Source organism: Carettochelys insculpta, chromosome 3 (assembly GCF_033958435.1).
Source record: "Carettochelys insculpta isolate YL-2023 chromosome 3, ASM3395843v1, whole genome shotgun sequence".
NCBI classification, from domain to species: Eukaryota; Metazoa; Chordata; order Testudines; family Carettochelyidae; genus Carettochelys; species Carettochelys insculpta.
In genome coordinates this window covers 5,666,370-5,690,057 of record NC_134139.1, presented here as the reverse complement: position 1 = coordinate 5,690,057, position 23,688 = coordinate 5,666,370, and the positions used below count along the sequence as shown (strand labels likewise).

The 23,688-nt window shown below is 39.4% G+C and overlaps 1 protein-coding gene across 1 annotated transcript in view; it reads left to right on the top strand.

Annotated features, from left to right (window-relative positions):
* Positions 1–22,932, top strand: part of XRN2 (5'-3' exoribonuclease 2) — a 100,025-nt gene extending 77,093 nt beyond the window's left edge. Inside the window, exons 28-30 of the mRNA XM_074989293.1 lie at positions 8,709–8,778; positions 16,192–16,336; positions 22,348–22,932. Of these exons, the coding sequence (XP_074845394.1) occupies positions 8,709–8,778; positions 16,192–16,336; positions 22,348–22,410 (278 nt within the window). The 3' untranslated portion in view covers positions 22,411–22,932. The remainder of the gene's footprint in view (positions 1–8,708; positions 8,779–16,191; positions 16,337–22,347) is intronic.
* The last annotated feature ends 756 nt before the right edge of the window (positions 22,933–23,688 follow it).

Sequence of the window (23,688 nt, the reverse complement as noted above, 5' to 3'; positions counted from 1 at the left end):
ATGTTAGTTGAGGAACATGAGAATGTGCCCGTGATTCTGTGACTAACGTGGTTAGGTCCAGTAATGGTTATCTCCAGAATAGATATGTGGACAAAGCTGGCAGCAGGCTTTGTTACAAGGAAAAGTCCCAAGAGTGGTGTTCCTGCGATATAGAAGGTGGCTGATGGTAAGCATCCTCATAAGGTTGGGAGGTTGTCTGGAGGAAAGAACAGGCCTGTCACCTAGGGCCTTCTGGAGTGTGGCATCCTGATTAAGGATAGATTGTAGGTCTTTTAATAATGCGTTGCATTGCTTTGAGTTGGGGTCTGTAGGTAATGACCAGTGTTGTTCTATTCTTGACTTTTTGGGGCCTGTCATGGAGGAGCTGGTCTCTGGGTATTCGTCTGGCCCTGTCGATTTGTTTTTTTATTTCTCCTGGTGGGTAATTCAGGTTTGAATATTTGGTAAAGATCTTTTAGTTTTTGGTCTCTGTCAGTAGGATCAGAGCAAATGCGATTGTACCTAAGGGCTTGACTGTAAACAATGGATCTAGTTACCTGTGCAGGATGGAAGCTAGAAGGGTGTAGGTAAGTATAGCGATCAGTGGGTTTCCGGTAGAGTGTGGTACTGATTAGGCCATCCTTGATTTGTACTGTAGTGTCCTGGAAATGTAGCTCTCGCGTGGAGTAATCGAGGCATAAGTTGATGGTGGGGTGCAGATTGTTAAAGTCCCTGTGGAATTCTTCTAGAGACTCTGTACCAGGCGTGTCCAGCCCACGGGCCACATGCAGCCCTGGACAGCTAGTAATGCGGCCCCACAAGATCGTAAACTTTTAACATTATTATGTGATTTATATACATTAACTATATATTATATATTTTATATGCGGCCCAAGACAATACTTCTTCACTCAATGCGGCCCAGGGAAGCCAAAAGGTTGGACACTCATGCTCTATACCATGGGTCCAAATCATAAAGATGTCATCAATGTATCTTAAGTAGAGGAGGGGTAATAGGGGACGAGAGCTGAGGAATCATTGTTCCAGGTCCGTCATAAATATATTAGCATATTGTGGGGCCATGCAGGTGCCCATAGCAATTCCACTAATCTGGAGGTATAAATTGTCCCCAAATCGAAAATAATTGTGGGTGAGAACAAAGTTAGAGGTCAGACACCAGATTGGCTGTGGTGACATCAGGGATGGTATTCCTGATCGCTTGTAATCCATCTTCATGTGGAATATTAGTGTACAGATTGGAAAACTTTGGTATAGTGGAGCCCTGTTTAGCTGCTCTACTTGAAACCTGGGCCATAGTGGATATTAAAACATTCAGCTAGTCAGAAGAATGGGCAAAGAATTTTTTCTCCATTATGTTAAGATGCGGAGTTGTTTTTAAACTAGGTGATCCATCCTGGAAAAGGATTAAACCATAGCCCTTCTTATCTGTTTAACACAGCGTACAGTCCTTTACTTTATGCAAATAATGTTTTGTTCATTTATTAACCAGAAAACCAGTGAGAGTTTTTAACAAGTTTTATGGATATTGATCATTTTTACACACTTTACTCATAATGCTGAACATTATATGTACTGTCTACAGCAGTGTTTCTCAACCTTCTTATTGCAATTGCCCAGGTACCCCAACCCAGCCCCTGTGACTCCTGCAAAACTAAGTTGTATTCAACCCTGGGCACTGGGACTGAGGCTAAAGCCTCAATTTTCTGTATTCCTGTGTTTGCACGCTGTTGGTTCAGTTAATCTGAAGAATTGGGAGAAGGAGGCTCAGGTAAATGAGCTTCACTTGTAGTCAAAATCCTATTAAAGAGTGTATAGACACTTATTGTCCTAGAAAGTTTTGAAAAACTTCCAGAAGAAATTTTTTTTTAACTTTAATTATTGATTATTCGCTGTATGTTTGGAAAAAAGTGTCTGAGCTATGCAGCATAATAGTGAAACTTTTATCTCTCACTGTACACATTTCAAATACTAATAGTTATTTGAAATGAGTTTAGTCTTCTCTTAAAAACCCTTCATTAACCTGACATGCCAGGATGTTTGATGTGGCCACAACTGCTCAGTATTCGTCTGTTTTTGAAGGCCTACATCACTTAGGGGTTTTGCTTCCTGATGATTGATCTTGTGTTTCTCTTCGTTGCACAGCTTTGATGCTCTTCTGTATGCTGTTAGTGTAATAAATTGTTGTGAGATCTTTTCGGTGAAACTGTGCATTTGTACTTAGGCAGGATTCTGTTTTGGCTGTGAGAACACATCCAAATATTAGAAATAGGAAGGAATGACGAATTTGTGTGCTCTAAGAATATGTGAGAGTAGACTTGAGTGGATAACGTCTCATGGACAACAGTGAAACTGTAGGTTTTGTCAGAATCCTGATCTCTGAAGCACCCACAGGAAACGTGTCAGATGAGGATTTTGTGTCTTGGACAAAACAGCAAGAGAAGAGACTGATCCTGGGGTGTGAGACTGTCTTAGAGGAAGTAGTTCCTTTTTGGGTTCAGGCCTAGTTACCATGCTTCAGACTGCAAGAGGCTTTTTAAAGAAGGCTTTTTACCCTAGAATGGTTAATGCTTCACATGTTGAAACTCTTAGGAAAGTGGAAAGCTTTTCTCCTATGATCAGATTTTGCTGCATGCTCAACCTGTTTATGGTAGAGAATATTAATAGCAGATGCACGGAGGGGACCTGGCCACAGAGAGGCGGTTAGATGAACTGCCTCAAAACATACCAAAGTGACTATTTTCATTTCCTCTGTTGAATTCTGGCCCAAACTCTAAACTCATCAATTTCATTCTCACCCATAACAATTTTACATTCAGTGGATACTTTGCCCACACCATGGGAAAACCCATTTTGGAAAAAAGATGGGCAAGCTAGTTTTGAAGAGCTGGGAAAAGCAGACAATAGCAAGCAGGGAGGCTAATGGGAAAATAACATTATACATTTGTGGTACTTTTAGCCAACGTGTTGCATGTATGCATGAGAGAGAGAAAATTTCATGACAGAATGGGAGAACACCAGACTTTTTTTATATATCAGTAATAACTGTAGACACAAGAAATGCAAGTGGAAGTGAACAGCAGAGATAAAATAATGGTAGCAATTCTAAATTAAATTTATTGTCCTGTCCCAAAGTAAAATGAGGTTTACTTAAGGACTGCAAGATGAAACCTTTAAATCTGACATATTGGATTGGTTGGGGCAGCTGGAAGTCCCCACCTCCAATGTGGAGTGTCTTTGGCTACTATGAACAAGAATGGCTATACTGGGTTAGACCGAATATACGTTAAGCCCAGTACGCTGTCTTCTAGCAGTGGCCAATGCTAGATGCTTCAGAGGGAATGAATAGAACAGGTAATCAATCCCATGTTGTCCATTCCCAGCTTCTGGTAAACATCCCTAACTACTAACTTGGATTTTTTTATAAAGAAAAAAGTTCTTGATTTCTGATTGCTATAAATGTGCAATGGGATGGAGAGAAGAGTATGATAATCAGAATGAATAGCATAAATGTCTTTTGCCTTGGTCACTGGCAATACTTAGATTTCAAATCTTTGTGCTCATCTGAAGTGAGAAAAAGAAACAAATGTTGGGCTTGAATAACCCGTGTGGAGTATCATAAGTGTCTGGTGTTACTCTCTGCGTCTCTAAAGATCACATCTTGGTACTTCGGAGAACAACTCTCAAGCAGTACTCTGAGCTCCAGCTACATGGAGCTGATACATTCATTTAGGTACTTATGTGGCTTGCATCACCATAGCATCTAGTGCATCTCATAGAAGACACTCTAGACATAAATATGTCCCAGTGCCATCACTCCTTGAAATTGAGGAGGCTTGAATTCACTGAGCAGTGTGGCATTTGAGTGCATCAAGAGTGATCTTGGGCTTTCCCCTGTGCTTTCCCAAAGGAACCCCATTCTACAAATTGGAAAGCTCAGTAAAAGAGAAGTTCATTCCTTCAGTAGGTCCTTGGATTTGGTTGGCTCTCAGATTCGACACTTGCCAAGACCAGGACCATTTTGAGCATCCAGCTCCAAAAGCAATGGTTCAGGTTTTTTTGGTGCTGTTGAAGTTTCTCTTTTGATGTGGTCCAGCAGATCTAAAATGCAGCCTGTTCCTCAGGGCTTTTCTCCACTAACCGGTTGAGCAACTCAGTAGCAGTGTAGAAGTCTGGATAGCTGTACCATAACTCCCTCACAATAACCTTGTGTTCCCCCTACAGCTCCTGTTGGGGTCAAGCCCCCTACTATTAAAACACTGTGAAATTTGAGATTTAAATAGCTGAATAATGAAATTTATTATTTTTAAAATCCTATGACCAAAATGGACCGTGAATTTGGTAGGGCAACTAATCATTCCACATGTATTTCCTCCAATACAAATTGTTCTGAAGGCAATAAAAAAGGATTGAGCTTTAATCCTACTGATAGACCTAATCCTGCCTAAACAAGGGTTTTTGGTACTCATGGCTTCTAGGTCTACCTGTGGCAGGTTTTTTGGTCCGCCGTCTCTCTCTCAACTCAAGGACAAATACCTCACCAAAATTCAAAGACTCTTCCAATGAGTATATTTAGATAAACCTGACGACAGAATCTTGTGTCGGGTGTTCTTGGAGATGTTGGAAAAGCAAAAGTCTTTACCTGAGAAACACATTGCAAATTATACCAAAATCAGATATAAGCAGCTCCTTTACTTGTAACTATCAACCAGCCAGATGCGTGGGAATAGTTGTATAGCTAAAGTGGTGCCTGGAAAAACACTAATTTTTCATATAGCAAAGTAGAGGTAATACAGTAAAAACTGTGAGATTGAAGAAGTGCAATTATATTTTAGGATTTTTTTTTCAATGATGAGCTAAAATAGGACTCTAGAAGGGCAATGTGGTCAATCAAACCACCACCTCTTTTTCAAGAGCATGCTATGGGTGTTTCTTACCATTGTTCCCTGATTTGACTTTGATGTGACAATTTTCAGTTGATGAATAATTGTCTGTGTGCTGATAACTGTGGGGAGTCAAGTGCAGCCTGGTAGTACTGTGTGAATGGCATATTTGGTTTCTGCAATCCAGAGTGTGTGATTTATGACTTTCATCTCAGTCAGTAAACTTGTCAATTAGCTGCATTTGAAAAGTGATTTTGATTAGTGCAATCAGTAAACATGAAATCTTGTCTTTGATTGCTACACTGATTAGATAAATTGTCACTTGAGGAGTTGCTGGAGAAGGCAGTTTATATGGCCTTATAGTTCTAGGAAATGCCTAATTTAAGACCAAAGAAAATATTAACTGTCATTTTTTTTCCTCTCCTGCTTGTACCGTTTTGAAGTGCAATTCACTTTCAGGCTTTTTTTTCCTCCTTAAAGTGATCTTCTGTCAGAACCATGCAAACGAATGGTAATAAGTTTGTTTTAAACTCTGCTTCATTATTAAGATATTCCTGCATATGAATACTCAGTCTTTGTGTTCCTCGGTGCTATACAAGAAGATGAGATCAGAGCTACGTCCTGAGGGGTGTTGAGTCCTAACTTTTCTGTGGAAGGGGACAGTTTAAAGTACCTAAGCGCTCATGATTCAGGAGTCAGTATGCACCCTACACCTAGTAGGAACCAACCTTCTTTTGGGGCAGCATTTTTCTTGAAACCGTACTGAGGAGCAGAAGACATAGGGATTTTATAAAATACCATGGGATTAAATGTGTAGCTCTGAACTACCAGGCACGAGGCCAACTTCTTCCATCTGCATGGCCTCCTGGCTGCTTGTGAGTGCCCCCCTATTTTCTGGCTGCAAAGAAAATGGAACACACCCCATCTGTATGTTGCTAGAAGTGTTCCCTCCTGTCCCCACCCCCGCAAAAAAAAAAATCTTTCATGTACTGGACAGGATAGGGCAGGTTGACTCACCTCCTTTTTCACCACTCTGGACTCCCATGCTTCTATTCCTATCAGCAGGGACACAAGAAATCTGGTCTGTCTGTCTGAGTTGTTTTGCAGGACTCATTACACCCATTTTTGAATGGCTCCCAACATTCTAAGTGTACACATTTTAAAAAGAAAAAAAAGTCAGTCATCAGGGACTGGACTTAATATTTGTGCGCTGCTTGGTTCTTTTTGCAGGGTGGCTGTGGGACAGCTAAATTAAAGTGGGTTTTGCATTTTGCTCTGGAAGTGCAAAAGTTCACAGTCGTTCTGGTCTCTTACAGCAGTGAGTGCCAGTTTGTGTCAGCTGCTTTAAGGTCTGTCAGTGGCATGCCTCTTTTGTGGATAGATCATGTTAGCGCATCCTGAGGTTGTCCTCAATTTGGGTGAGAGTCACATGCAGAGTCCTTAAAAAGCAAGGCCCAAAACAATCTGTTTGACTGGGCAGTCAATATGGAGCCAGGGAAAGAGATCAGAATGGTGCGGTGATATGTTTGTGAGCATATGGAACAGTGTCAATTTCCGAACCTGGTGATCTTATTACTTAGACTTGGTCTACACTAGGAAAGTAAGTCAGTTCCAAAAATTGCACTTATCTGCAATTAACTTACCTGGCTGTCGACATAGAGGGAGGTCAACAGGAGAGTTTCTTCCGTCAACCTCCCTGTCTCCTGGCAGTAGCAAGGAATTCAGGGGTCAACTGCTGACCCCTGGCGGTTTGATTTTTTGCATCTCTGCGAGGTGCGTGAAATCAAACTTAGGAAGATCGACCTGAGGCAGGTCGACCTTCCGGATATTGTAGACTTGGCCTCAGGTACGGAGAACTAAGGAGTTAAGCTTAGAAGTCTTAATTGGCAGGATCACCACGGTAGAGTCCAAGCCCAGCACGACAGGACAGTTTTCTTGGCAGCTATAAATGTTCACCAGAACAGTGAGATGGACACCAAGTGGACAGTCTATTTAAGAAAATTAAGAGCATACTTTTTGGGTTACATATTTTATCCTGAAATGCAAATCTTTCTTCTCTTTTCAAAAAGAGCTTGTTTAAAATGAGAGGCTTGAAACTAGGAATCATGGAAGATTGAAATGGCCGTTATGGTCAGTATTGTCCCCTACAATACATGTTCAAATGCTTTGGTACTGTCCTAACCAGAATGATAAACTTACTTCTCTTAAAATGCCCTATCCTCTGTAATAGACATCACTGTTTAAACTTTCTGATTAGTCTTTTTCCTAATTTGATCCCAGAAATTCCCTTGCCACTCTCTGGCTGCCTTTAAACAAAATTATATAAAATACATTGTCTTCAAATTAGCAATTTGTTACACGTGAAATGATTTTGGGGACTCCCAGTCTAGCTTCTGATGGATATTTTGTTCATATGACAAGTAGCATTGTAATCTTGCTCGTGCGAGCATCACTCCTTCTGATCAAAGGAAGCCCAAGGCAGGAATATTGGAACGGTTGGAGATCAGAATTTATTTCCACCCACAGCTGTTACCTTCTGTAAGACCTTCCTGCACTCTACACAGCAGTCTCAAGTGCTGCCATCAAAGGTTTCTGTCAGGTCTGACCATTAAAACCATAAGCAAGCCAGTCTGAGTTCTGAGCAGAGAGGTTCAGATTTCCTTCTAGCCATGCTTTTCTTAAAAGCGTTATTAAAAAAGTAAATATAGAGCTTTATCAAATTATGGCTAAGCTTTGGTGTCCCTGAATATTGACAATTTAACAGGGTGTTGCTAACCTATCACAGTACATTCATTAGACAACTTCTGGAACCAGCTGTTATAATTAGGTCACACTTAAACACCATTGAAGATAATCAAAGGTGTCACTGAAACTGAAGCTTTTGACTGATACACAATTTAAGTGTTGTGAACTGACCAGGAGCTATTGATTAGATGTTTCTTTCATCCTGTTTACTGGTCAATTTATTTAGAAGAACAGCAGCCATTTAATTGCATGTCTTATTAAAGCAAAGTTGTTCCTGGTACATCTTTGTACAGACTTAGAGCTTGACTACAAGAAAACAATTGAAAAGTGGGTGGTCCCTTTTATTACCATTTCTTACTGCTGCAATGCCATGTATTCTCAGCCAGTTTTTACCATTTTTTCCGTCTGTGTAACTATTCGGAGGGACCCTAAATCTCATATTCTGGCTGCCGAAATTATATGTATGGTATTCTTAAACCATGTCTATACTGTATAGCTTTCAAATGGTAGGGTGAGTAATTCATCATAATAAAAAGAAGAAAATTATTGGTTGATGCTCATAAAAATATTGCAATTTGTTCGCAGCCGCTTTTCTCCCATTACAGAGATCACACATAGATGCCAGTATGCCAGTCTTTGGTGGTAATGCTAAACTTTATGTGAAAGAGGCTTTTCAGAAGTTGTAGTAGGAGTCACGCGATTTTCTTTTGTTATAAAAATTCCAGAAAAATCTGTATCCTTTGAAGTTTAAAACATTAATCAATGTATTGGTCCCAGTAACTGATTTTCCTCTTATGTACAGGAAATTTAGCTTGTGTATGTTAATAAGATACAGTGGGAGACATTTTGTTGTTTCACCGGTTTCCCATGTCAGTGATGCTACTGAAGTCAATGAAATTAACTTACAATTAGGCAGTATCAAGTAAAAATTTGCGCCAGAAATATTTGGCAGAAATCCAATTAGGAGTGTTTTTTGTTGGTTCCCTGAAATTTTTAAAACTTGGTGTTTTAAACCATGTTTGACAATAAGTGATGTATGGAACTGATTTTAGCATATTAAGACTTTTATGTTCTATTCTACAGCTCTACGGCCCCAAGAATCATGGCGAGGACCCGCACCTCTGCTTCAGCAGCCACCACAAAGATATGACAGGTATAACTACTTACGTTATACAAAACGTTTTTAAATACTTAGCTTCCTCATAGTCCTCAATGTTTCTTGTTCATCTTAAAACTAGGATTTAATTTTATCCTTAAATATATTAAAACAAATTTTACAAGATATTAAATCCATGGCGCGTTTTTATTGTGGCGGGTGATGTGCAGCATTTCTCTCTTTAAAAGATTGTGTTTCTGTCTAAGAAAGAGAGCGAGAATGGAGAAACCCCTGTTCTATTAAAAACCAGAAGCTTCCAAATTAACTTTACTGTTGATGCTTTGGTTACCATGCTTGGATCTTTGGCCTTTATCTTATTGAAGCTTTTGAGATACCATGAAATTCAACACAGAGAGCTTAAAACTGCATTAGATTTTTGTACAGGCTAAACAAATTTCTTTTTAGGAGGGTTGTGGAGCTTAATGAGGCATAACTAATGGTGTTCCACTTTTATCATTTCTGTGCTGGAACCACAGCATTAGTACAGACTAGCCATTGATTCTTGCTACAAACCTCTTGAAGTCCTAATCAGCTTCTTTGGTACAACTTTTTCAGGCCTGACAAGCCTATTGTAGGGCAGTGTCACTGTAGGTCAGTAGTTATTAGTTGCTACTGAAAACAGTTTCTTTAACTACTTAAGGCTGAACTGAATTAAATGCAGGAGGGACTCAGGAGGAGGATTATAGAATCTGCAGTCCAATAAGTACCATGGAATAGAAAGAATGTGACATGGTTTGATAATAAGGGATGTTTTACATGTCTTCCTTCATTACTAACTTGTGTGCCCCTAAGTTGGATGGACTTTACAACTCCAGAATATCTGAATGCTATGAATAATTATATTAAAATATATAGTGCAATTTTAAAGTACAGAATTGAAATAGACTCCAGCTTTTACTTACACTCCATTAACCTACAGCTGTTCGTGGAAAAAGAATCAGAGATGGGGAAGAATTGTGGTGATGTTAACAAATACACATACCTTCCAGGGCAAGCATTTTTCTCTCTTTCATAAGCAGCCCACTTTCTCTTTTTAATTTGCCTCATTTGTAAGGCAAGACTTCCGCGTGAATTTTATTTTCAACATTATGTTCAGCAGTGTATCAAAATGTAATTCTCGATCTTAACTAAATGTAGGCTCACACATAGCTTTTGTTTTCTTTTAATGAAGCAATCCTGTGTGTTTTGGTAGCTTGTACTCTACTCTAGAATGCCCTTCTGTGGGGCTGCTGATTTTATCAATTCGGTATAATTGAAATAAAATTCCTGTTTGGGCTCCTAGATTTGCGACTTTACCCTTCCTCCTCTTGAACGGATACAATTGTGTGTGTTACAGTGGGGAGGCCCTGGCATGAGGGCACAAAATTTAATTTCCTTTAACATTGGAAAAAGATACACCTACTCGGAGCCCAGTCATGTGACTGTACTACCTCGCTGCTACAGTACATTTTGGCAATACTAGCTCCTTAATCTTACCTAGTGTGCGTTCAATGTTGTAGACGTGTGGATGTCATACAGTGTGCAAGTAAAATTACAACGTGGAGATTTTTAATTCTTAAAACTTCCACTTCCAGTATTTTCAGATTTCAGTATGGCACTGATGTTGTTCGTGTCATGGCTTAGCCAAGAAGGGAGTATCTTTGGAAAGTTTACAGAAAATCCTTCCATCTTGGAAATGAAATAAGGGGGCTTTTCACCACTCAGGATTTTTCTGTACCTTGTGTTTATAACTGATGTGTAAAAACCACCAGCTTGCTAGACTTAGCTCTTCCATGTGGACAGATTTGCCTGCCATGTTCACAAAGATGCTTAATTAGGAAAATACAGGTTGAACCTCTCTAACGTGGAACTCTTTTCCACCAACATCTGTAATCCAGTATGATTTTAGTTAGCCAGATGACCACTTATTATGAATGTGGCCAAGTTTCCCATGGTCTCATAAAGTTTATTTACAACCACCAGTCCTTGCTCTCAGTGTTCTGTCCTGTTACTTAGATGTAATTTGCCCCTAAATGTCTTCTGAGAGCCCAGTAAGCAGTGGAAGAGTTGGTAATTCTGCTAAACAACATTGACCTCCCATGGTCTGGCAAATTCTCATCCAGAACTGGTCAGGTCCCGAGGGTGCCAGATGAGAGGTTCAACCTGTACAGAATTAAAATGTTAAAATGCATGGAGCATTTGCATTAAATTACTTGCCTTACTTGAATGTGCACACATCTAAAAGTCAATGGTCTGAATATTTGCATATTTGAACAGACTCTCTGCCACTGCTTCTAAAGGACTTGGGATTGGGAGAGAAAGTTGACCTTAGTAAACCGGATACTCTCTTCCACCTGGGATGCTCTTGTTGGCTCCAGTGCCCTATAGAGTAGTGGTTTTAAACCTGTGCATAGTTATGTAACAGGAGAGAAGTTGCCAACAAGATTTTGTGGCATTATGAGGCTGCTGTCCATGTGCTTCTTATTCCATGTCTGTTCCTGCTACTGGTTCTTCCTCTTGCTCTGCCTGGGCTGGGGACAATCAGGAACAGAGTAGGCATTGAAATCATAACAGAGAGAGGGAGAGATGCAAGCAGAAAGAAACTCTTAATCTGAAGTAGGCAGGACTAGGAAAGTGGAATCTCCTCCACTCACAGCTGCCAGCAGGGAATGAGCATGTAGTGAATCTATAGAAGAGCCATCCAGGAAGGATCAAATGTTTCTCGTAGGTTGGGTTGAAAACACTTGGATTTTGGCTAGCTGGAAGGAAACAGTATCGTAAGATGCTTATCTCCTTACTCAAAAACACATATTGTCTATAGAGGAGCATTTACATTTTTAAAGCCAGGGCATAACAATCTCATGGCATAGGTAGGGTGAATAAATCATTAAACCGCAGGAAATGTATTAAACAGAGTCACCGTTGCCTACTTGCAGGCAAATGGCCTTTCTGATCCAAGAAGTTCTGATACTGTCAATATAAAATGTAAACTGTCTGACTCCTGATTAGTGCTGAATAAGCGCATGAGAACATAGGTACTAGAATTACAGATGCTCCTGCCACCCTTGTCTTGAAGTAGTTTCCATTATGTACAGAACTGACAGTGTGGTTCAATGACTCTCAGCACCCCCGCTATAAAAATTGTTCCAGCACCAGTGTGAGAGAATGCTTTGTGGTCTAGGTCTGGAGGCTTTTTTTCTTCTATTCAATGGGAGCAGTGGCTGGAATTTATTATTGTACTTCAGAAGCCTTCTGTATGTAATGTTTGGTGGCTTTGTTGACCATAACGCTAGAAAAGCATGAGAAATCCAGGTTTGACTCTCATTGCCTAACATTTCAGGGAAGAGAACACAAACATTTCACTCTGGGTGTTAATGAAATAACTTGAAAATCTAAACTAAGCTAGGATCATTTTAGTCTATGCTTGAATGAGATCTCCAAGGAAAATTGAGGTTTGGAACACATGAATAATTTTCTTATTATAGAATACTTCCTAAAGCAGCCCTAACAATCAGTTATCATGTGTATTAGGATTTCATTACACAATCACACAATACTGGGTAATATATCTTCTTTTGTCCTAATCCAAATAGAGCACAAAGGGCACTGCCCTTCTGTCAGTGACTTGGCATTACTACATGTCTATTAAGAGGTCAAGGTAAGACAGAGCCTAGATCCTGCAGTAATATGTATGCACAATAGCAGGGAATTTATTCCTCTGAGAACTAATAATTTTTAATTTCCTGATTTTGTCAACTGTAATCTTGCAGGGAATAAAATGTCAACTGTAATCTTGCATACTGTTTGACATCTAAATAAAGTATGTATCGTAGTGAGTGTAGGACTGATGGAAGTCTGGATGGTGGTTTTTTTGCTTTTAATACTATGTGGTACTTGCACAGCATTTTGAAAACATTAGATGCTATATAAATATCCATGAATTTATGAAGTTTAATTAAAGTCTTCCAATAATAGTCTAACTCTTTCATTTTTATACGATCTTGAAAACAATAGAAACCTCTAACATTTTAAATCTAAGGAACACTCGTAATACATTGTAAATCCATCTTAGGCTATGTCTACACTAGGAGATAAATTTGATTTTTAACAAATTTGATTTTCTAACCATGTTCTTATGAATTTGATTGTGTGTCAACAAACCTCCTTTAAATTCAGCCCATCTTTTTCCATGTCGAGTTTCCGCACCCCCATTGCCCCAAGCAAGTTCGACTGTGTGAGCAGTGCATTGTGGGTACCTCTGTCCCACACTGCCTGAGCCCTAGTTGCTTGTGGGTATTTCACGTGAGAATCTCAGAATGCAAAGCACTGTCCCAGAATTCAGAGCACCCAGTGACAGAATTCAGCTCTCTTCCCAACCCTCCCGAGTTACCTGTGCTGCTCATCCTCTGCAGATGTTGGCGTAGCTGCGGGCAGCTGTGCTATCAGCCCTGTCCACCCCATCTGCTTCCATTAGCCGCACGTCTGGACCTTTATATTTGCAGACCTTTGTGCTGCAAAATTCAAATTCTAATTCAATCAAAAATTTGCCTGCTTCCTGTGACCACCTTCCTGCACACCTGGATGGAGAGCAGCGGAGAAGGAAGTAGCCATACATGGAGGGTCACCACGCAGCTTTGTGGGGTACATACAGAACGCTTCTGGAGGCTAATAAATTCAATTTAAAGACTGAGCGTTTCCACACTAGCTTTTATTTGAAGTTTTAAATTTGAAATTGACACTATCCGCATCTGGTAATATTGACATTTTGTTATTGGTATTGGGGCTCACTAATTGGAGCTAATCATATTTGTGGTGAAGACAGAGACCTTTTACTGTTGAACTGACTCCTTTAAATTCGATTTTATCTCATAGTGTAGACGCAGCCTTAGTAAACGTTCCTAATATACAGATATGTAATATTAATTCAGTAGCGTAATGTACATTTAGCTTGTTTATGACTACTTTAGTGACAAAAGCACAACTTCATTTTAACCACAGTCACTTGGCATTTGTCTAGAGTTTAAACATTTAAATGGAATCTTTTTTTATAATTATACTGAGACACTTTACAGAAGCTTAAGCCTTCACTGACTTTTGTGGTGAAGTGACTTTGTTATGGAAATGTCGACAAACTTACTGAGATTAAATGATCATGAAAGACCAGAGCTCGTGCTACTTAATGTTCATAATGTTTTAATGGAATTTTCTCATGTTGCTACTATGCTGTATCTGAAAAAATATGGAGACATATTTTGAATGCAGTGTTTTGCCTTAAGATATTATTTCCTTGAAATGTAAAGTAAGAGTATAATTAAATATGTATTTTTTGCAAAAGGAATGTCTCAGCGCTGGTATTGGGTCATTTTGAGTGCTTAATTTAACCTGCCATTTATTTTGTGTAATTACAGTATTCATCTGACGAGTAAATGTTTCAGATAATGTTTTATGAATATATACTCTAGTCTTTGAGTGAAAAGGTAAAAAGGGTGTGATTGAGCTTTTGCTTCTGTGCAGCATGTAGTTCTATTTGAGCAAATAGCATTTTGCATATTTTTGGGAGGTGGCATCTGTACATTCAGCAGAAAAGATTCCTACTTTATTCTCGGAATCTTGTTCTTTTAGCTTTGTAGACAGTAGTTCTTATTGCCCGGGTTTTGGACATCATAACTGGCCGGATTTTAAGAACAGACAATGGAAGCATAATACAGTGTTTAAGTGTAAAAACTGAATTGAATGGTAATAGCAATTGAAACGTGAAAGCACTCTTTAATTATGAACTTTTGCTCCATCTTGTTATATTTGCCTTTTTGTATCTTGGACTCTCAGAAACAGTTTGCCATGATCAATGCACTGGCTTAATATAGATTTTCTCTCCATTCATATCAGCAAAGTTCATATTAAACCATATCAAAACATTCCCCGCCCCCACCAGTCCTTTTCTCATAAGACTTACACTCATCTTTCAGCTGTTGTACAGGAGCAGTGTGTAATATGCTTTTATAAACTTTGAGAAGGAGAATGTGATCACCTTATTAAAACCCTGAGTGCTCGCTTGAATAGAGTGGGTCAAATTCAGCCTCAGTGTGACTTCTTCATTGACTTTGGTAGAGTTCTGTCACGGATGACTTTCATGTCTAACCAAATGAATCCAGCCCCAGGTTTTTCAAAGATCAGGAAAGTAATACTGAAGTTAGTGTATTTACAGTCAATTTTAAAATGAAGTGCTTTCCCTACATGCCAGTTGCCCAGCATTTTGATATTTTATGCTATTTACTTACCTCCTTTGCTCGGAGCTCATGATAAAGTATCAGTGTGTACCTGTTGAACAATAACCAAAACAGATTCAAGTTTACAGGGGTTTTATATGAATTGCAGTGAATAATATCTAATTTTGTAATCAACTCTCTTTCCCTTCAACACACATTGGTGTGTTCTCTGCAGAAAATGTGGATTTTGAATTCTCTAACATTGGAGAGACCATGTCAGAAGCAGTACATGGCTTTATCGTTGTTTTGTTACAAATATTCATAAATAACATTTTGACGTACCAGCTTTATATTTGTAATTTTAGGTGAAGTACTTGAAGGCAATTAAAACATTTCTTGCACCTAGTAATCTTGGATGACAAACTAGGTTAAAATAGATGTTGAATGTGTGTTCCCATATAAACTGTACACCAAATGTCAGTCAGTCCATGCCAATTAGTGCTTATGTTGCTAGGTCACCATGGTCAATTGAAAACTGCATCAATAGAACTTGAAAAGGTTTCTTCCCGATCAGACCTTCTGACATATTGAGCAGAATAATGGATGGGAAAAAGCAGCCAAGGCCCCTACCCTAGATTCAAAATACTCAGCAGTAAGAATTCATTTGCAACCTGCAATTAACTAGAAAGAATGGACTCCCAGAAAGAGTCTGGACATTTAGAAAATAAAGCTTTATTCTCTTGCGTTGCATATGTTTACTCTCTGGATAGCATGTTACATTTAGCTAACTCAGTGATGTTTTATTTCAAACCTATGTTGGCAGTCGCTGCAAACAGACTGGCAAACCTGACTCTAAAATACAGGATGAGTAAAATCCTTCTAAGGAATCCAGAAAAGTCCCTAACTGCAAAATCACATTTACTTTCTTTCAAAAGCATCTGTTCCTTCACTGTAGTGGTTCTGAGTGTGAAGCAGTGGGTAAACATGGAGCGATAGTTAAAATGTGCAGGGCTTCTTCCTCACCCAGAGTGGGCCGTATCATGTAGAGGTGCTCGAACGTTTATAGCTCTCATAGATTATAATGTGGCCTTGCAATTAGCACAATAGATCTGTGCTTAATCAAATTGAATCATTTATTATCCAGGTTTATCAAGGGTTGGGTTTTGTGATATGACGTTTATATGTAAATTAATAGCATGCTATAATATACATGTACTTTACACAGAAATGCTGGGGCTGCCCCTCTTTTATCTTGGAACCGCATACTGCAATCCCAGAGCGCTGCATTCCAGCAAAATCAGTTCCAAAGACCAGGTGGACCAATGAATTACCCACACAGACCTGATGATCGAATGGATAGGGGAAGACAGGTAATAAAGCACTGTGTTACTGTACGTTGCTTTCTTCTGGGTAACTTGTGCAGTATGTGTGTTATGGGATAAGGTATGATACTTACAAATGTTTTCTGCCAAGAAAAATCTTCAGTTTTTATTTTGAAGTTTAAGGTGCTCTGTTTCAGAAGATTGTCTTTTAACATCCTCAGAGGTAAACTGAAGGATATATCAAACTCCGAAATTTAAGTTAGAATTTTTTCGTTTGGCTGAAAAATTTTATTTAGACTCTAATACATTACATAGAGAGAGTCTAATAGTTACCAATCCAACAGCCAAAGTTGTACCTTTTGTGTGCATATGTTTAGCTAGCTAGTCTTGGAAGGATTACATTTCCATTGATAAATGTTAGTAACTTGATTTCACTTTAGATGCATAGATAGATGAACAAAATATTTCTATCAGAGATGATCAAAACTTGCAGGTAGACAAAGAAATAAATGCAGATGTGTCTTGTTTTTAATTTGATTTAAAGGGTATTTATTTTGTGTATTTTTGGCACATGGTAACAATTTATAGTAAGTCATAAAACTTTTTTTGAAAAAATTTTGAGTATAAAATCTGTCCATAAGTTGTCTGAGCTCCCACAACTTCCTTCAATGGTGGAAAATTAAAACGATAAAAATGGAGAAAAGGCTATAAAAAGGTAAATTGAATTCCACCAAGCCCTTCTCTCTTATGTGCGCGCGCACACAATTTCCTTTTTTAGATGTAAGGAAGCAAACATCAGAGCGTTTATATTAAACCTAAGGTGGTCTTGCTATCATTTAAAAAAATACAATATTAATTTAACAACCAGCAGAGCCTTTTCCCCTACATAAACATTCTCCTCCATATTCCCAGTCACATCAAGGTGCACAGTTGTACTGGAAACCTTGGGTACAGAACTGGTGTACAACAGCTCAGTAATAAAATGCATTTGTGATGGCCTGATTACTTAGGCAGCTATTTTAGTATGCAACAGATGCTGATTCTGGAAACCCAAAGCTTGTAGTGCTCAATTGGCAGGCAGACCACCAAGTAGCAGCTGGAGAAGTAGTAATGGAAAATTCTCTCTCTCATACCTGATGGGTAACCATGTTGCTTGTCAACATTATGTGGAAACAAAGGTGAGCACCATTAATAAGAATGTTAGGTATACCTTTGCCTTATTTTCATAGGTCCTGGCCCAGACAAACAATTAGTGGCTAGCTCCTAAGAAGGGGGAACAATTCTTCCCTTTTTGGCATCTTCAGCTGCCCATCAAGCACTAAAAATGCTGTGTGGTTTCCCCTTGTTTCTCAAACCCCCTCTGTCACCCCAGCCTTATAGAGAGATGTTGTTATGAAAAGGGTAACCTCTGGTCTGTACCACACATGCTGGATAACTACCCAGCCTCTTGTTTCCGTTTTATAACTATAAAGCCCATTTAATTGGGACCTAATAGTGATGAGTCAGTCGCATGGAGTCTGTCTTACTTCAGTTTGACTCTGGTGTGACTTCATCCAAGTCAGTGTCGTTATACCAGTGTGAAACCTGGAGTAATACAGTGATGAGTCTATATCCATATCTGCTTTGCTGGCATAATTGCTTTGATACAAACTAACATTTCAGTGTCTAATGATAAAATGATGCACTTAATTCTGAAAATACCATTTTGTTAGCCTGCAAGTCTATTCAGCATACAATATTTTTGTAGCCGTGTCAATCCCAGGATGTTAGAGGCAAGGTGTGTAAGGTAATACCTTTTATTGGATCAACTTCTGTGTGCTAACGCACTTACACTAAACAGCTCTTCAGTCCAGTATTTGCTTGTACCCGTTGGGTATGTCTACACCTGCCAACAGATTGACCCAATTAGGGTCAATCTTCCAGGGTTCAATATGACATGCCTAGTGGGGGCATGTGAAATGGAACTATGGGGTCTTGACAGTCTACCCCGTACACCTCGTTATCATAATAAGTAAGGGAGGTCAATGGGAGAGTTTCTCCCGTTGACTTCCGTTAGTGAGAATGGTCAGTTAAGTCGATCCTAGATAAGTTGATTCCAGCTGTGCAAGTGTCATAGCTGGAATTGCATATCTAGGATTGACTTTCAGGTCTCGTGTAGACCTGCTCAAAGTTCCTTTCCAGACCTGAAGAAGAGCTCCGTACCTCAGTTGTCTGTTTCTTCTCTGGCCAACAGAAGTTGGTGCAATAAAAAATACTCTCTCATCTGCCTTCTGTCTCTGATAAGCCTATTCAGAGCATTATATAGTTGTCACTTGGTGCTTGCTAGTGTGACTTTCCTGCTTATCGCTTTTTCTCCTCTCCATGGTTCCCTTTGTCTGTTACAGTGGATCACTTTTATTTGAATGTTCTATAAATGACTTGTACGGTGGCCGGTGTTTAAACCAACTCTCACACTCACAGACACAGCATAATATACATTTGTGGGAGTCTTTGGTAATCCCGTTTAAATGGCTCATTTAACTAGCTCCCCTTCAAGAAGATGTAATTTATTAGTGGACGTTTCCAATGTGGCATCAGCCCAAGTGTGTGACAGCAAAGAAGCTGCTTTGACCATGCCTGCAACTAGGGAAGTTCTTGATTTATTTCCCATGGTTGTGAAGGCTGATGCATCTGGGGGATGCAGCCTGCCAGCTACCAACACCACTTGCAGCCCCATGTCTCTTAGATTTGCAGGATTACATGATGATGAAACATCTGAAGCCAGTGGTGATCTGCCCTCATACTCCTAACTAACCCTAGTTCTGCTGAACCTCCATTAGCAACAGTAGGATCTTTCTCTAAAGTAGGTACTCTTCTGGAAAAGACTTAAAGCTAAGTCTGGCAATGTCTTTAGCTCAAGCTGCTTGTCTGGCTTGGAGCATGGCAGGGAAGAGGTAAGTTTATTAGGTATAGGCCTGTTAGTAAAGTTTGAAATGGATAGGTATGGCTGTGAAACTGCAGTAGACATGCCTTGTTTTAACACTATTTGGCCTCTGTAGAGGAGATTGCATTGGGTGGATTCTAGCCTGGGGCACTGACTGGGCTGCCATATCATTTAACAGTCTGTGATTCAGCCTGTACTGATAGGTACACCGTACGTCTTAAAAATTGTATCTGAACTTGTTTTAAAGAGCTTGTATTGACAGGATCAGTTTTGGAAATCTGTGATGGAATTACTTAAAACTCATCTCGGAGAAGCCTGAAAACAGAAATAAATGTGTAATTGTGCCAGTCCACCATATGAGTTGTTGTGAGATATGTATGATAATTTAAAAGCACAGAAGAGCAGTTGCATAAGGCTTAACGGTCCACTGAGAAAAGTAGATAGAAATGGTGCGCCTCAGAAGAGTGTTGGTGCTGTAGATCAAGAAGAGCGCCCTGCAGCAGTTCACAAAGAACCTTCCGTATGTGATCTTCAGAGAGCAAAAAGGGATGTTTATGTTTGCAGGATCAGTGCAGCTAGCTGTGAAGTTCTGGCATGATGTACTCTCATGGACCATTCAGATTTGTATAAGCCAATAAATCACCAACTCTTCTCTTGTCCCGTCATGAGTCTAACAAATTATACCTCTGCTCATGCTAGGACTTGTACTGAATCTCTAGTATGAGTGTGTTTTCCGAGAGACAAGTCTGGTGTCATAAATGCAGGACTTGTCTTCTGTTCGATGCTGCAGTGAAATTAAATCTTGGCAGTGGTGGCATTCTTGTTCCTACTCAAATACGTATGGGTAGTCGGGGCACGCAGAAAACTTCTGGCCAAGTAAGCTTGCTTTTTTAGAAGTATCCCTGTGTCAACTGCTCTTCTGTGCATCTGCTTCTCTAATTTTAGTAATTAAGTCCTTGATATTTTTAAATGAGGTGTTTTGTTCTCATTCTTGGGGTGAGTAAATACTGATGTTACATTAAAAGCCACACTAGAGATTTTGAAGTGCAAACCAGCCCCTGAAACTGCTGTTTATATATGTCAAAGTTTTAAAACCCTAAAAAAGGCTTAAAATGAAAGTGGGCACAGTTTTATAGTGGCATCGGTAATTATCAATTCCCTTCACCCTACAGGGGTTAATAAATACGCTGCTGTGGAGTGCTTAGAGTTCATGGAACCATCTTTGATGTGGATCACTCTTGTAGCAGATGTCTGCTGCTACACCTTACAAACACATCAGAAATGAAAAGAATAAAACTTATTGCACTGCAGACGTGCGTAACTTTTTGTATGCAGTCTACAATACAGGAATTGAATGTTAAGAAGAGTTCTTTCCTGTGCAACTCTGTATCAGTATCTAATTGCATGATTATACGCAGTGTTTGAGGGGAGAACACTCCTTATTGTGAACCATTTTATGCTACTATGAGTCTTCTAAAAGAATAATTTTTGTTTAAATTGACTTTTTATTAAAAAAGAAAACAGCCTCCTATTAGAGCATGTTTCTAAATTAGTTTGTTGTGACTTTTTAACTGAGGAGATGGGTGGGCCAGGGATCTGCTTAGAATTGACTCGAGGGCTGCTCAAGAGTAACCATCAACCTTGCTTGGGCTGCAGCCCTCCTCTGTTTTTCCTTTTGCACTTGTTTGCCTGCTGTCCTTTGCATTCTGTTAAGCAGCTGCTCTTAATCCTAATTGTCTTCTGCAAAAACGTGAGAGAGAGACGGTCACCATCTCTACCAAAAAAAAGCAAAAGACAGCATACCCAGTGTGTCAAATCACTAAAGTAAAGTGAAAATAAAGAGGAGAGTAACTTAGCCTCAGTAAGGTTTGGGGGTTGCTAGTAACAAGGGTGGGTACCAAATTTTCAGTTTGGGGAGAGTCATGTTGACTGTCTCTTACGCTTGTCACAATGAATCTAATGTTTTGGGTGTGGCAACTAAATTAAATACAAACTTGTATCTAAACTCGGAACCGCTTTATTTGAGTCCTCAGCCTGTTGACACACACTGATATGTCACCTAGGCCGTGTCTACACTAGCCCAAAACTTCTTCAAAATGGCCATGCAAATGACCATTTCAAAGTTTACTAATAAAGCGCTGAAATACATATTCAGCGCCTCATTAGCATGCGGGCGGCCATGGCACTTCGAAATTGGCGCGGCTTGTCCAGACGGGGCTCCTTTTCGAAAGGACATATATACACATGGGAATAAGGGGACTTCGAAGTAGCCGGGGTCCTTTCGAAAAGGAGCCCCACCTGGACGAGCCACCCAGTGGCGAGCCGCGTCAATTTGGAAGTGCCCGTGGCTGCCTGCATGCTAATGAGGCGCTGAATATGCATTTCAGCACTTCATTAGTAAACTTCGAAATGGCCATTTGCATGGCCATTTTGAAGTTTTGGGCTAATGTAGACATAACCCTAGTGTTCAAAATGCCATGGGAAATTGAACTGATAGCTATAAGAAGCCCGCACAACAGAAATACACCTACAAGAAAAGTCTCCTGTATCTTTAGTAGCATGTTTTTTTTCCACTTTGACAGATCACCTGTCCACAGCTAAAATATAGACGTCTATGAAGTAAAAGTGAAATAGGCAATATATTGTGTAAGTTAACCACAATGGGTAGGTTAAGCTGAATCTAGGGTAGAAGCATCGTATGTCTCAAAGCATACGTGCAGTATGCATTCTGGAAGTGTCCTACTTTCCCCTGTTAGTCCATGTAAAGTGTGTGTGCACATTCATTTATCAACTTTAATTGCACTGCTATTGAAAGCTAAAGGTAAGTGGTTATGCTACAGCTCAGATCACCTTCAGTGCTGTCTTTTGACTTTTTTGCCCCCCTCCCCCTTTTTTTAGATTAATTTTTTTTCTAACACAGGTGGCAGTATGAGGTTGGTGTTGTACAGAAATACATTCCTTATGTATAAGCTAATCCATTGTGTATCCAGGAGAACATGTGTAAACACCGTTAAGAGATGTTGGTCTCTTCCTCTATAAAAGATGTATTGTTTCTCTTTTGCACGGAGACACAAGCTAAACTAACTTGTTTACTGTGACAGTAATCCAGAAAATAAACCCTTGCTTTTGTTTGCAGGGATATGGCCCTGGGAGGCCCTACCCTTTGCCACCTCCCCCTGGAAGATACAACTGGAATTAGGATCTTGATGTCGTCCATCATCAAAACCTGTTTTTATATCTATGGAAATGAGGCATCTTTAAGAAACGTACTAGTAGTTTTTAAACTACAATATGTGTTTTAACTGTGTATATTTCTTACTGATATCTGATAGAGGGAAGGGTTTTTATGTTGCTTTGAAACAGTGTATTGGAGAAGACCTACAAAGCATTTACTGATGCGCTTGAGAGAGACATTTTGTGAAGTCAAGAGGACTGTTCTGCCTTTATTACTAGTTAAGCGTCAGTTGCATATGCCTGTCAATTACAAATCGAAACATCCCTTAGTTCACATAGTAAGAGCCCAAAAAGAGATACTGCTTTTTAAAAATTGCCTAGAAATAGGGTTTTATTAGCTGTTAAGGTAAGCACAGCAGGCAGCCCAAGAAACACAATGTTTAAAGACATGCTTTGGTCTGTACTCTTTTTTTAAGAGCACTTCATTGATGTATTTGTCTCTCAAGTTTGATTTCTGGACTTCTCAGTAAAAATGTTTCAACTTTTACCACTTTTGTCTGGTGCATTCTTGCTCTTTTATGCCTTTGTACCTTGTCGAACATAACATTAACAGGTGTTTTACAGAAAATCATAGTTTCAAACCAAGGTTAACGAACCATTAGCTGGCTAGTATGTGGATTTATATTTTTCGTAATTTTCACAGGGTTTTGCATTTAGTATATTGAAATATTCTCTTTTGATTGCCCTATGAAGTGGCTTTTAAAAATGTGCACTGGTATTAAGTGGCTTGGGACTCTTCCCTTTGGAATAATGGTGCAGTTTCATTCTAAATACATATGCACACTTTTATCTGTTTGGTCTTTATTAGCTACTGGGAAAATCCTCCTATATAAACATCCATACTTTAAAAAGTTTGCCCATAAAAATTATACAGTTCTCTGCATGTAACCTACGCTGTGCATCTGATTAAGTAGGCTATTTAAAAATTGATGCAATATAGCTAAATATCCTCTTTAATATTTTTCTTTATGCCTGTGAATCTATGCATAACTACAGCCTTTTTCTATGTAAGTATTTTTAACTCTTTACAGAAGTTTACAAGAAGTAATCTCTCCTGGGCCATCTCATGTAGGCAGTTTAGCTGTGTCCTCCATCGAGGGCACGGATGTTAATTCTCACAAATAGGGGAAAAAAACAAACTAAGGTTACCTTGAGAGGAAGAAATCAGGAACCTAGATTTATGTGCAAGCGATTGAGAACGGAACAGAATACTTCATTGTGATTCAAAGGGTGGTAATACCGT